We start from the raw sequence: 14874 nt of genomic DNA on the forward strand, positions 1-14874 counted from the left end.
GACTCTGGCTGAATGGCTGTATGGAATGGCCTTTACATACCTGACAAGGTGTTGTGTGGGGTCTGGCCCCACAAAGTGGGATTCATTGTGTTGTGTAGTGCTCTGGTATGTCTGAAGCCAGACACTGCGTGTGTTAGTTCTGGAGCCTCTTGGGAGGTACTCTGTTGCAGGCCCAGGTCAGCTGTTACCTGTGTCCTGCCTGGGCCATATGTTAAGAGCTACAGTGTGATCTGTGATTACTAGTTGCTGTGGCACCAGAGAGAGGCTATGCTGCAAACTGAGGCCAGCTGTCACTTGTGCTGGGCTTTGGACCAGCTGTCATTCATGCAGGGCATGCCAAGGCCAGCCACTTCTTATCTGTGGTTTGTGGATCTTTGAAAGATTTTAGGGAAGTCCCCAGCACTGACTGAGGCAAGTTACTTGCGTGGAACAACCACTGAAAGAGGTTTGGGCCTGGTGCAGGAGTTAGGTGGAGTATGATCTCAGGGAATCACCAAGGTGGGGCGAGTGTTGTTAGCCAGACTCAGACTTGGTGTCCACCTGCTCCTGTAGGCTTTGTGTGGGGAGGGCTCAACAAAGGGACAATGCCACTTTTGTCCAGAGAGAGTAGCCACTCCAGCCCTTGCCCTGAAGCCAGACAATTCATTTTCTCCTCTAATGTCCCAAGTACTTTTTTTTTTTTTTAAATATATTTTATTGATTTTTTACAGAAAGGGAGAGGGATAGAGAGTTAGAAACATCGATGAGAGAGAAACATCGATCAGCTGCCTCCTGCACACTCCCTACTGGGGATGTGCCCGCAACCAAGGTACATGCCCTTGACTGGAATCGAACCTGGGACCCTTCAGTCCGCAGGCTGATGCTCTATCTACTGAGCCAAACCGGTTAGGGCCCAAGTACTTTTTGAGTTGCTGTCCTGACTCGACCTTAGAGTGAATGTTTGTGAATGAGTGCGTCTATGCTTGGGTTTGCATGGGTCTCCAGTAGCTCTCTGTCTTATCCAGACAGAATCCCCACTGATGTTCACAGATGTTGTGGGGACTCATTTTTTCCCAGCACTGGTGCTCTAGAGCAGCGGTTGCCAACCTTTTGGACCTCACGGACCACCAGTGGTCTGCGGACCACTGGTTGGTGACTGCTGCTCTAGAGTGGCAGGCCTAATGTGGGTCTGGGTCCCCTCGTTCCTCAGGGGCATCTCCACAGCTGAGCTATACCTCCCCATTCTTAACACCACAGGTAGATATAGGAACATCCTGTTTCATGTCTCCACTCCTCCTACCAATCTCCTACTGGCTTCTTTTTATATCCTTGGTTATAGGAATTTCTGTTCAGCTGGTCTTCAGGTGATCCTCCCAGGTGTTGGTTCTATAATTTAGTTGTAATTTTGCTGTGGGTATGAGAGGTGGAGAGCACAGCACTTATCTACTCTGCCATCTTGATGGGTAGTCCAAACTAATTTTATTCTTAAAAATAAAAATCATTAATAGCACAGTATAAAACATTTCCACGTTAGTAAATAGCCCTGTCAAATGAAGCTTACCTTTTTCAAGCCCAAGTATGGTTAAAATAGACTTTTTGATGAATTCTTTCTAAAGAGTATTGCATATTTCCGGCTCTCTTAGAGAATATGCAAAACCATTTAACTTCTTGGTGCAAAAGTTCAAGAGTTGTCACACTTCTACAGGCCTACAGAAAATAAGAAATTTAGGATGTTTGCTTCTATATTAAATCATTATTGTTTTGGAGTTATTGTGAATCAGAATGGTCATTTATAAGTACGAAGAGATGTTATGCCTCTGGCAATTCTTTTTTACAACTTGTCCAAAGCTGTATTTCATACTAGATGTTTTTCAAATTGAAAAGAATTTTAAGTAAGCAGTTTGTATGTCAATTGTATTTTTTTTTCCTTTTTTTTTTCAGAGAAAGAATTAGTCATAGATCTGAATATACCTCTGGGAGATCCTTTGCAGCCAACGTGGGTAAGGGATCCGGAAACAAGAAAGATTATTCTTATGGGTAAGATCAGGAATGATATTGAACATGCTTAATTTAATAGCTAAGAAGTACAAACTGCTGGCTTGATGACCTGCCCACTTTCTCTTTCTCTTCCTAGCTCTTTCTGAGCCAAAGTCCAGTAGAGGGTCTAATTCCAATAAGCAGCCTGCTGGGGTCCATCCCCAGCAGGTCCAGGGGTCTCCAAAGGTGTGGATGGAGTCGGCGAAGAAGGAATGTCACGGAGAGTGTTCAGTTGATCATCCTATCCGTCCCGAGTGTGGGGTTCTCAATGGGGGGGGGGGGGGGACTTACCTAGGGGAATTCAAAGGTGTGGACGGAGTCAGCGAAGACTATCCACCCTCTTCCTACGGTGGAGTCCTATCCATCTCGAGTGCGGGGCTTACCTAGGGAAATGGGGAGCTTACCTAAGGGTCCCTGTTCAGGCGCCAGATGCTGGGGTCCATCCCCAGCAGGTCCAGGGGTCCGCAAAAGGTGTGGACGGAGTCGGCGAAGAAGGAATGTCACAGAGACAGCGTTCAGTTGATCAGCATGGTTGGGTTCTCTTGCCTGGTTCTATTGCCAGGTTCTGTAGGTTCTCCAGCCAAGTTCTGTAGCCATGTTTCCTCGCTAGGTTCTGTCCAGGTTCTCCAGCCAGGTTCGGTCACCAGGTTCTAGTCAGGTTCTCTTGCCATGTTCTATCCAGGTTCTGTAGCCAGGTTCTGTCTCTAGGTTCTTTAGCCAGGTTCTCTCGCTAGGTTCTGTGTGTCTAGGTTCTATTGACAGTTTCTGTCCAGGATCTTTTGCCATGTTCTCTCGCTAGGTTCTGTCTCTAGGTTCTGTGGCCAGTTTCTGTCCAGGATCTTTTGCCATGTTCTCTCGCTAGGTTCTGTCTCTAGGTTCTGTTTCCAGTTTCTGTCCAGGATCTTTTGCCATGTTCTCTCCAGCGAAGTTCTTCTGTCTCTAGGTTCTGTGTAGGTTCTGTGTCTAGGTTCTGTGTATAGGTTCTGTGTCCTGTTGTCTTGTTACATCTGTATTTATACCAGTTGATTCCAATCCTATCAATCTCTATTCCAAAGGTTAGGGCGTTTCTTATCTCCATTCCAGGGAGTAAAGATTATGTAGCTTAAGCATGATTGTTCGTAGTTAAAGTGATTAATTACCCGCCTGGCACTTAGTTAAGGGTTTTTTGTTTTTTTTTTTAAATTAAATCTTTATTGTTCAGATTATTACATTTGTTCCTTTTTTTTCCCCCCATAACTCCCCTCCTCCCAGTTCCCGCCCCACCCTCCGCCCTCACTCCCCACCCACTGTCCTCATCCATAGGTGCACGATTTTTGTCCAGTCTCTTCCCACATCTCCCACACCCCTTTCCCCCCCAAGAATAGTCAGTCCATTCCCTTTCTATGTCCCTGATTCTATTATAATCAACAGTTCATTCTGTTCATCAGATTATTTATTCACTTGATTCTTAGATTCACTTGTTGATAGATGCATATTTGTTGTTCATAATTTGTATCTTTACCTTTTTCTTCCTCTTCCTCTTCTTAAAGGATACCTTTCAGCATTTCATATAATCCTGGTTTGGTGGTGATGAACTCCTTTAGCTTTTCCTTATCTGTGAAGCTCTTTATCTGACCTTCAATTCTGAATGATAGCTTTGCTGGATAAAGTAATCTTGGTTGTAGGTTCTTGGTATTCATCACTTTGAATATTTCTTGCCACTCCCTTCTGGCCTGCAAAGTTTCTGTTGAGAAATCAGCTGACAGTCGTATGGGTATTCCCTTGTAGGTAACTGAGTTTCTTTCTCTTGCTGTTTTTAAGATTCTCTCTTTATCTTTTGCTCTTGGCATTTTAATTATGATGTGTCTTGGTGTGGTCCTCTTTGGATTCCTTTTGTTTGGGGTTCTCCGAGCTTCTTGGACCTGTAAGTCCATTTCTTTCACCAGGTGGGGGAAGTTTTCTGTCATTATTTCTTCAAATAGGTTTTCAATATCTTGCTCTCTCTCATCTTCTGGCACCCCTATTATTCTGATGTTGGTACGCTTGAAGCTGTCCCAGAGGCTCCTTACACTATCCTCGCATTTTTGGATTCTTTTTTCATTTTGCTTTTCCGGTTGGATGTTTTTTGCTTCCTCGCATTTCAAATCATTGACTTGATTCTTGCGCTCCTCTGGTCTGCTATCGGGCGTCTGTATAATATTCGTTATTTCAGTCCGTGTGTGCTTAATTTCTAGTTGGTTCCCCAATATAAGATCGAGGGTCTTATTAGTTTTCGTGTAGATCTCATTAAGTTTATCAGCAGCTTCTAAACAGTTCTTGAGACACCTTAAAAGTGTGGTTCTGAACTCTATTTCTTCCATTGACAATTTTGTCCTGTTTCTTTGTCTCCGCATTTTGTTATGCTTCCTTGGTGCACCCCCTAGTGGTCTTTGTTCGCAGTCTTATAGATAAATCTTGATTGTTGTAGCTAATTCCAGGGAGGGTTTGACCTCCAGGCCAAGTGGCTATGAGAATCAGCTGTGTCAGCAGTGAGAGAACTTCTGTCCTCTAGGGAGGTGCTAATCTAGCCTTTGTCTGAGGCTAATCGGCAAATGCCTCTGTGCAGGGCTTGGGCGGGGCGGGTCGCACAGGATCAACAGGGTGGGCCGGAGAGAGCAGTTCAGTTAAGGGGTTTTATTCCCTCCCTAACTTCAGGGGAAAATCCCTACCTGGGGAAACAACCTTTCTCAGAGAGGTGACCTTGGTTAAAACACATAGTGCCAAGAAGGTGAGCAAACATATTAAGAACAGTATGCCATATATGCCAGGTCCCTTGAAACAGCAAGGATGGACCGGCTCTCGGCAGCAGCCCATATGAGGAATACTCTGGGGAGCATTGACAGCAAACAACTTTCAGGGGGCATATAGTACCATGCATTTGTCCTCTGGGATACAAGTGCTACCATCAGGAGTATTACCTTCCCCAATAGGAAAACCAGGCATTCTTTGACATGGAGACAAGGGCTGTTTTTGGGGAACTGTAGCAAGTTAGCTGGCAGACACTAGGATACACTCTTACTGTGAGACCAGAAAGGAATTGTGGACAGGATTTAGATAACCTTCTTGGCAGTGATACTCCAGTAATTATACCTGGGACATGAAACCTTTGAGAGGATGACTAGCAAGTGCATCAATCAGCCAATCAGATGCCACACTTAACCTTCGGGTTGGCACAAGGTCGTAGAAACCTGCTGCTATATTGAATAGGCATTAAACAGTGTCTTGGATGACCATGGGAAGTCCCAAGGAATGTGTGTAGTGTGGTGGGAGTAAGTAGGAGACACTAAGGTATTTATCAACCAGGCAGTGTTTATATATAGGAAATACTTAAATGTTTTAACAACTGTTATGACTGTTTCAGTGAGTACCAAGGACTATTTATCCTAAGTCATAGAACAAATAGGTCCAACTAGAGAAGCTATAATGATGTTCACACTTAAAATTTTGGCTGTGAAATAGGTTCCATTTGACTTCTTAAATAACAAAGTTATTTTCTATATTCAGATTGTTTATTTGGTAGTAGAGGTAGAAATACAGAGAATTTTGTTTAGTGTAGTGTCTTAATTGAAAACATTGCTGTTCTGTACCAGGTTAGAAAAGTTGTGAGTATTGTTAGGAGTTCATCACTTTTTGTATGTTTCTTGAGTCTGTGTATTTTCTATATCCTGTATATTTTCTATTTCTAATATGAGATATAGAAAACATTCCTAAATATCCAAGGAAACAGTCAGAAGCTTATGATAGAAGAATGTATTAATTATAGAACTGCAAAGTTTTATAAGTAAAAAGAAATTCAAAAGGGAGATAGTAATTTGTGAGCAATAGTTAGAACTCCAATTACTTAGAGCCTTTACCTGATAAATAAAAATGTTATTTAATAATCAGTTAATTGCAAAGGACTCTATTGGCATGGTAATGGTACATTTGTATTGTGGGCTATGTTAAACTTTTAAAATGTATGGAAGTCTTTCTTTTTCTTGTCTCTTCGCTACTTTTGTTTTTCATTTGAGCTATAATGGAAAAAAAACAATACTGCCATTATTATTATTATTAACAGCTAAGACTTTAATGTTTACTTTGTGCCAGTGTTTTAAATACTTTATACAAATTAACTCATTTGATATTTAACATAAATGAGCTATTATTATTTTATAGAAAAGGCAATGTAAGCACAGAAAAAGGATAAATAACTTGGCTAAGGTTACACAGCTTGTAAGACAGAATTTGACATCTGTCATTCTAGCGCCAGAGTCAATGATCTTGATTTCATTTCTTTTGTCTTTCTAAGGCAGGTTTATTAAAAAAATATATATATATATATATATATATATATATATATATATATATATATATATATATATATATATATTTCAGAGAGGAAGGGAGAAAGATAGAAACATCAGTGATGAGAGAGAATCATTGATTGGTTGCCTCCTGCACACCCTCTCCTGGGGGGGTGGTGATCCAGCCCCTAACCCAGGCATGTGCCCTTGGCCGGAATTGAACCTGGGACCCTTTAGTCTGCAGAGTTCAACCCTTTAGTCTGGAGCTCTATCCACTGAGCCAAACCTGCTAGGGCCTTAAGGTAGGTTTATATCTAGAAATGACTATTGAAATTATGTGTATATATGTTATATTGTTGAGCAATATCATTGCTGTTGCTTTATAATTATATTAATATTTTTCCCTTAGAGCTTTTAAGGCCACGAGATACATACACATTTTCAGTTGAGCAGGATGAGTTGAAAGTGTATAAAACATTGGATACACCCCTTTTTTCTACTGGAAAATTGATATTAGGGCCACATCAAGAAAAGGGAAAGCAGCATGTTGGCCGGGATACATTGGTGAGTATATTTCTCCATATATTTTTGCTATTGGTACATTTCTATTTTATTAGACATGATGAGGCATTAAAAATGCTTTTTCCTTATAGTGCACAGGTAATTTTTGTTGTTGTTATATCTGTTTAGAGTAAACCAATGGTTATTTTAAAGTTCCTTTTCAGTGTGTAGCAGTGTACCCTTGAAATTCAGAAGTTTAACACTTTTCGGTCCAACCTCGAGGCTGACTCGACAGACCAGGTGCTAGGAGCAGGTCCAACGTCGAGCAATAAGAACATTAAAAAGTTCAACATTCAATCCCATCAATTAATTTGGACCAGACTGTTTGAATTCCAAAAATAACATTGGACCACAAAGGGTTAAGGAATGGTCTTTACTTAAATGAATCTTAGAACATTGGTTTGCACAGAAGTCATTTGAATTTTAGTCCTGGAGGGGATTTTTAAGATTTAGTCTAAATCTCACTTCTTTGATCATGCAGTTTAGCAATAGAGGTTAAAAAACTTCTTCCAAATCATGTACATAGTTAGCAACAGACTGAAAATTGGGAGCTAGTATATATATGTCTGCATTTTGAATTTAAAAATTATAGAATTTTAAAAACACAGGATACTTTATAATTACTGAATTAGTAGAAATTATTGGAAAGACAGTTGTACCCATTGACCTGTGACTCACAGGTCAAATTTTTCCTAGGAAAAGAAATGAAAAGTTAGGGAAGCTAAGCATATGTAATTATTCACTGTAACTTTGACAGCAGTTGCAGTAATTAGAAACCATTGAATTGTTCTACAGGAAGAAAATTATTATATTTACATTTTGACTTAATGAGATAAATCATTATCCTATATAATCCTATATAATTAAAGCCTAATATGCTAAGTGTCTGACCATTTGTTTAACCAGTTGCTATGACGCGCACTGATCACCAGGGGGCAGACACTCTGGTAGGTTAGCTTGTTGCTGGATCAGGATTGGGCAAGACGGGGCCGGACATGCCCTGGAGCCCTTCTGCAGTCCCTCCCTGGCCCCGATCATACACCAGTGGGGTCCCTCGGCCTGGCTTGCACCCTCTCTCAATCCGGGACCCCTCAGGGGATGTCGGAGAGCCAGTTTCGGCCTGATCCCCGCAGGCCAGACCTAGGAACCCCATTGGTACACAGTATGACAATAAGTAGTTATTTAGCACTTACATGTTCCAGATACTGTACGAAGCATTTTTGAATGAGTTTAAGTATACTAGTATATATTTTTGAAGAATAGCCATATAAACAGACCTTGGAGATAAACATTTAAGGAAACTGCAAGATAAAATATTCTCTTTATTTTATTTCTGGCTACAATTTAGAAATGGAATGACAGAAACTTGAAGAAACTGTAGAAAGATAACATGTTTATTAATTGATTATAGTTGATTTTTCTTTCCTCTAAATATTGCCTTTAACTTTTTATAATGAAAATTAGATTTTTTTAATAAAAAGGGGAATAATTTTACATTTTTAAAGCATGAAGCACACTTTTAAATATAGGGATTTTGTTTGTTTGTTTTGTATCTTCACCCCAGGACATGCTCATTAATTTTTTTTTGGGGGGGGGGAGGGGGAGAGAGAGAGAGAGAGAGAGAGAGAGAGAGAGAGAGAGAGAGAGAGAGAGAGAGAGAGAAACATCGATGTGAAAGAGAAACATCGGTCAGTTGTCTTCTGCACAACGAGGATTGAACCTGCAACCAAAGTATGTGTCCTGACTGGGAAAAGAACCCACAACCTTTTGGTGTACAGGACAGTGCTCCAACTACCTGAGCCAGCCATCCAAGGTCTAAATACATATTTTTGAGAAACAAAAGAGGGATAAGATGGAGAAATAGCAAAGGTCATTAACTCTTCCTTCAAACTTAGTGCTAGAGAATCTGTTTGATAGAGAGGAAGAGAGAAGGAAGCAGTCATATATTTCTTAAAATTAATTCACACAAGAACTAACAAATTAACTATGGTTGCTTTTCCAGAAGACAAAAAGAGATTAAGAAGTAGAAAAATATAGAAGTTAAGTGATGTGTGAAGAACAGAAATAAAGCAGAAGAAGAGAGAAAATAATCAAATAAACAAAGTGTAGAAATATTTGAAAGCTAGGCAATCAATGTTCCCAAATATAAAAAACAAAACAAAAATAAAAAAAGTGACAGCAACTCACTTAGAAGAGCCAGTTTCTTAGAGAAATGTCTGATTCCAGGCCTTTGGCTGAACTTGGAATATTTTTATCAGACCTAGTAGCAAACTTTCAAAGACCTTTATGATTGAATCATAAGGTTTCAGAATCTAACTTGAATATACTCTGATTGGAGAAAGATATGAAAACTTGACTGACCACATGAAAATTACAACTAAACTACAGAACAGCCACCATTCAAAACCAGAGAATTAAAGAAGCCACATTGAGACTATGGAGACAACAAACTGCTGGCCCCACACCCACATGTGGAAGATAAAAATTGGGTGGTAAGGGCTTATGCCAGTGATGGCGAACCTATGAACTCATTTTTTTGGTTGATTTTTCTTTGTTAAATGGCATTTAAATATATAAAATAAACATCAAAAATATAGGTCTTTGTTTTACTATGGTTGCAAATATCCAAAAATTTCTCTATGTGACACAGCACCAGAGTTAAGTTAGGGTTTTTCAAAATGCTGACACGCCGAGCTCAAAAGGTTCGCCATCACTGGCTTATGTTATTAGATAGGGGCCATCTAGATAATCCAAGATAATTCTCCCATTTTTTGAGGTCCCTTTTGCTATATACCATGACAAATTATGGAGATTATAACACATGGACATCTTTCTTAGGCAGTTATTCTACCTACCACATTTCTTACATTTCTTTGGAGTATAGTTGTGATGGTTCAATTTGAAATGAAATTTTAATTTTGAATTTTACAGGTTTTTTATGTTAACTTTGGTGACCTTTTATGTACCTTACATGAAACATCTTATGTAATAACAACTGGGGATTCATTCTATGTTCCTTCAGGTAAGAGTAATTAAGGACATTTTTTTCACATGGTTAAATATTTATGTAGTTGCTCATGAGCACAAAAAAATGAAGTGTGGTCAAAATGAAGTGTGATGTGACTGATGCCAAAGAAGTTTGATAAATATTTTCTTTGAATTTTGTACATTAGTGTTTTGATACGTGAAAATTGAATGAGTTGGTTTCTTTATTGCTGAATATGAAAATCTGTTGTTGTATCCAGGGTGGAGGGAAAATTATTTCCCTTGGGTTATCTCTAAGACATGTAGTCAAACAGTTTTTAGTAGTTTATTTTAAACATATAGAATAGCATGATTCATCAGTTATTGAAGAACACACGTCTTTGGAAATAGGAATTCTAATTTGTTCATTCATTTCACAGATGTTATTGAAAGTCTGTCAAGCTTTGCTCTAAGAATGTGGGATATATATATAACAAAACAGGCAAAAATTCCTGCCCTCGTTGAGCTTACATTCACAGTAATAGTAGTTATGTTTGTATAGTCTCTTATGTATGTCAGCACTGTGATGACCACTTTACATTTTATTAACTCAGTTTATCTTAGTATGTATCAATTTCCAATATATAGAAAGTCACAGTATGGTACCCAATGCTATGAATCTGTCTTTGTTTTCTGTTAATCTGTATTTTACTTTAGCTATTATTTATTACCTAATTTATATGTAAGAATAGCCTTTGCTTTTTTTTTAATTTGAGATTTTATTTTACTAAATATTTTACCTTTTGTATTTACCTATTTATACATATGTCTAGTTTAGGGGAATCCATAGCCGTTCCCAAACCCTAATAACCATTGGGCTCAGAGAGATTTTATTTTCTTGCATCCTTGTCTAATTTATTTTTATGTTTATTATCAATATGATATGAAATTAACATCCTTTTAAGCCTTATGTGGATCACAGGGGTTGGTTGACTCTAGGATTTTTCCATTAATGGAGTTAAGTAATAGGTACTTTGGGTTAGATGAATTGATTTTGGGTACCATATATTTTAACTGTGTTAGTCATAGCCAAACATTTAATCAAAAGAAATCATCTTATGGGAGTAAGTTTTAATTTTATTTTCTTATCACTTCTAGGTAATTATTACAACATCAAAAATCTTCTGAATGAGGACAGTGTTCTTCTTTTTACTCAGATAAAAAGATGAAAGACGAAGCAAAATTTAAATATGTGTATATATATTATATGCACACATGCATACACATGTATAATAGTTTATATAGTTGGTACATTTGACTTGTAATTATTTGTGATTTTTAAAATAAAAATTTTATTTAGTTTTGTGTGTACTTATATCTGATAAATATTTCAAACTCCTATATGTATCTTCTAACTAGAGGCCCAGTGCACAAAATTCGTGCCTCTTGTCTGCTGTTGGATCTCTGTATATTATTCTTTATTTCAGTCAGTGTATGCTTAATTTCTGGTTGGTCCTTTTTCATATCCTCGAGTGTCTCACTAAATTTATCAGCGGTTTCTAGAAAATTCTTGAAAAACCTTATAACTGTGGTTTTGAAATCTATATCCAGTTGTTTGCTTTCCTCCATTTCTGTCATTTGTGACCTGTTTCTTTGTCTCCGCATTTTTTATGCTTCCCTGTGTTGGTAGAGTGGCTTTGTGTGCTAGGTGTCCTATAGGGCCCAGTGGCTCAGCCTCCCCAATTACTTGAGGTGGACACTCTTGGTGCACCCCCTTGTGGGCTTTGTGCACAGTCTTGTTGTAGTTATGCCTTGATTGTTGTTGGTATCACTGGGAGGAATTGACCTCCAGGCCAATTGGCTGTGAGAATCAGCTGTGTCTACGGTGGGAGAACTTCTGTGCTGAAGACACCCTTATGAGGCAAGACTTGCTTCAGTGGGGCTTTGGTGCTCACTGAGTCTGCCCCCTGAGTGTGTCCCTTATGATCTGAGGAGTTGTATTTGGATGGTCCCACTCTGACCACTGGGTACACAGGGTCTTGGATCTCTAAGGAGGTGCTAATTTAGCCTCTGCCTGAGGCTACCCAGCAGGAGCTACGAAGAGATCTGCAGATTCCCCTTCCTTGTTTGGGGTTTGGAGGTGCCCAAATTAGGCCCAGCTGTGAAGCAATGCAAGCTGCTATGGGGCCTTGGGCCTTCTCTTGGAAGTTCTGGGTCTGCCTGGCCCAGCTGCAGTTTGTTAGGTAATTTTCAGATTGCAAAGGGCCAGGGCATTCATATGCAAAAGCATCTGCTGCAGCTTGGGTGGGGTGGGGTCTCAGGGAATCAACAGGGTGGAGCAAGCAGCCTCAGCCCTGCCCTAAGGGGCCCCGTGTCTCAGTGTCCCGGTAATTGGTAATCGCTGCAACCACCTTTGAGAGAAAGCCGCCCTCGAGTTCTGAGTTCTGCCCACTGCCAGACAGTCCAGTTTCTCCCCATATGAGTCTAGGTCCTCAGAGACTCACCCGGAACTGGAGTTCAGAGCAGTCGGGGGCTTGTGACTCCCAATTCAAAAGACAACTGCGTCCTCAGTTGCCAGCCCTTGCTCAAGCGTGCGCCCTCTTACCTCTGCACTTCCGCACCTCCTCTGAGTCTCAGTGTGCTTTCCTCTTTCCTTCTAGTTGTAGAATTTCCACTCAGTCAGCCTTCCTGTGGTTCTGGATGATGTCCATTTTGTCTTTTAGTTGTATTTTTGAATTTGTTGTGGGAGGCAGCAATTTCAGGTGTTTACCTATGCCACCATCTTGGTTTCTCCAGGAAGTCCCTCTTTTAAGTCAGCTTTTGCTTATTCCACTTTGATTTCTTGCGGCACTATTCTATTTATCACTGTAGGTAGGTTTCACTTGTTCTAGAACTTTATATAAATGGACTCATAAAATATTCTTTCATTCAGCAAATATCTAAGATTCATTCACTATATCAATCATTTATGTTTTATTGCTGAGTGGAATTCCATATGATTATACCACTTTTTTTCTTCTTGATAGACATTTGGGTTGTTTTTTGTTTTGAACTAGTATGAATAAAGCTGCTGTGGATATTCTTGTCAAGTTATTTAATGGACATATGTTTTTGTTTCTCTTGGATTTATATCTATGATGGAATTACTAGGTTAAAGTATATGTGTATAGTTAATGTTATGAGAAACTGCCAAACACCTTTCCAAAGTGACTATCATTTTTGCACTCCTACTAGCAAATTATGTGAACTGCAGTTGCCAATCTTTGCCAATATTTGGTGTTATCAGTCTTTAATTTTAGCCATTACAGAGGGTTTTAAATGATATCTCTTTAGGAAGGTACAGGTTTGTTCTTGTTTTTAAATCCTCACCCAAGGATATGTTTTTATTGATTTTAAAGAGAGAAACATCAGTGTGAGAGAAAAACATGGATCTGTTGCCTCCTGTATATGCCCTGACTTGGGATTGAACCTGCCACCTAGGTATGTTCCATTACCAGACTTGAACCTACAACCCTTCAATGCATGGGAGGACGCATCAACCAATTGAGCGACACCGTGCAGGGCAGGAAGCAACAAGTTTTATGCTATGTTTGTTTTATGATCTATCTCTCTCATTTGTATAGTGTCAGCTAGGGGTAAAGGGAATTTTTTTTTTCCTGTATGGATACTCAGTTATCTTGGTTGAAAAGTTATGCAAGTGCTGTAAGTCTTCTAATTTTGCTCCAGAGTTTCTAGATCATTTTGGCTATTATATACTCTTCAACAAATGATATATCTTTCCATTTATTTAGATCTTAGTTTCTTTTGATGTTATTTTATAGTTTCAAAGTAGAGATGTTGCTAATTAAAAATTATTGGTAGGCATTGCAATGTTTGGTACTATTGTTTTTCTAACTTTTTCAAGTTTTTGTTGCTAACATGCAGAAGTACAATTGATTTTTACAAAGTCATGTGCCACATAATGATTTTTTTTGGTCAACGATGAACTACATATACTATGGTGATCCCATAAGATTGTAATGGAACTGAAATTTCCCATCAGCTAGTGATTATGTAGCATTCGCACCATAATGCAACACATTATTCATGTGTTTGTGGTGATGATGGTGTTAACCTCCTGTATTGCCAGTCGTATAAACGTATAGCAATTATTTAAGTACATAATACATTATAATAAATGACCATGTTGCTGGTTTATGTATTTACTATACTTTTTATCATTTTAGATTTTACTTAGAAAAAAGTTCGCTGTGAAACAGTTATGATGTATTACATGGGTAGAGGCTTCATCTCCTTTGCCATGTCTCTTGATTGCATCATTTTCTCTTGTGCTTGATCTAATCTCATGTTGTTTTGTACAGTAACATGCTGTACAGGTATGTAGCCATGGAGCAATATAGCCTAGGAGTGTGGTTGGCTATGCCATCTAGGTTTGTGTAAGTGCACTCTATGATGTTCATACAATGATGAAATCACCTAGTGACGCCTCTCTCCATCAAGTGGTGAATGACTGTATTCAGTTTATATTCTGTGACTATGCTAAATTCAGTCACTAATTTTGTTTTGTTTTTCAAAGATTGCTTGAGATTTTCTATGAATGTATTCTATCTAATAAAAGACAAGCAGGTTTATTGACCGTACCTTCGCTACGCTTCCCATTGGCTAATCTGGGCGATATGCAAATTAACTGCCAAGAAAGATGGCCGTTAACTGCCAAGAAAGATGGCCGTTAACCGCCAACAAAGATGGCGGTTAATTTGCATATCTGGGCGTAATGATGGGAGGCGAAAGGGGAAGGATGGAAGAACGGTGATCAGAAACCCAGGCGACAGGCAAAAGCGGGGGCGCAGGGCAAAGGTGGCCCTGGGTCCGCCTTTGCCCTGCCCCCCAGCCCTGGATCAGAGAACCGGGGCCGCCTTTGCCCGCCCCCCCAGCTGGTGATCATGATTGGAAAGCCAGGTGCAGACAAGGCGGCACCTCTGGGACCCAGGAGCCGCTTTGCCTGAGGCCCGTAATCCTGATTGCGAAAGTC

The 14874-nt window shown here is 39.5% G+C and overlaps 1 protein-coding gene across 4 annotated transcripts in view; it reads left to right on the forward strand.

Moving 5' to 3' along the window:
• CENPC (centromere protein C) overlaps nucleotides 1–11213 on the forward strand; it is a 65579-nt gene extending 54366 nt beyond the window's left edge. For 3 of the 4 annotated variants that reach the window (XM_059669951.1, XM_059669933.1, XM_059669960.1), the window contains 4 exons: nucleotides 1921–2016; nucleotides 6727–6881; nucleotides 9810–9900; nucleotides 11001–11213. In XM_059669951.1, coding sequence (XP_059525934.1) covers nucleotides 1921–2016; nucleotides 6727–6881; nucleotides 9810–9900; nucleotides 11001–11071 — 413 coding nt within the window. In that variant the 3' untranslated portion in view covers nucleotides 11072–11213. The remainder of the gene's footprint in view (nucleotides 1–1920; nucleotides 2017–6726; nucleotides 6882–9809; nucleotides 9901–11000) is intronic. The other variant, XM_059669943.1, reaches the window with a different exon arrangement.
• The last annotated feature ends 3661 nt before the right edge of the window (nucleotides 11214–14874 follow it).

This window comes from Myotis daubentonii, chromosome 1, assembly GCF_963259705.1.
Source record: "Myotis daubentonii chromosome 1, mMyoDau2.1, whole genome shotgun sequence".
Classification (NCBI taxonomy): Eukaryota; Metazoa; Chordata; class Mammalia; order Chiroptera; family Vespertilionidae; genus Myotis; species Myotis daubentonii.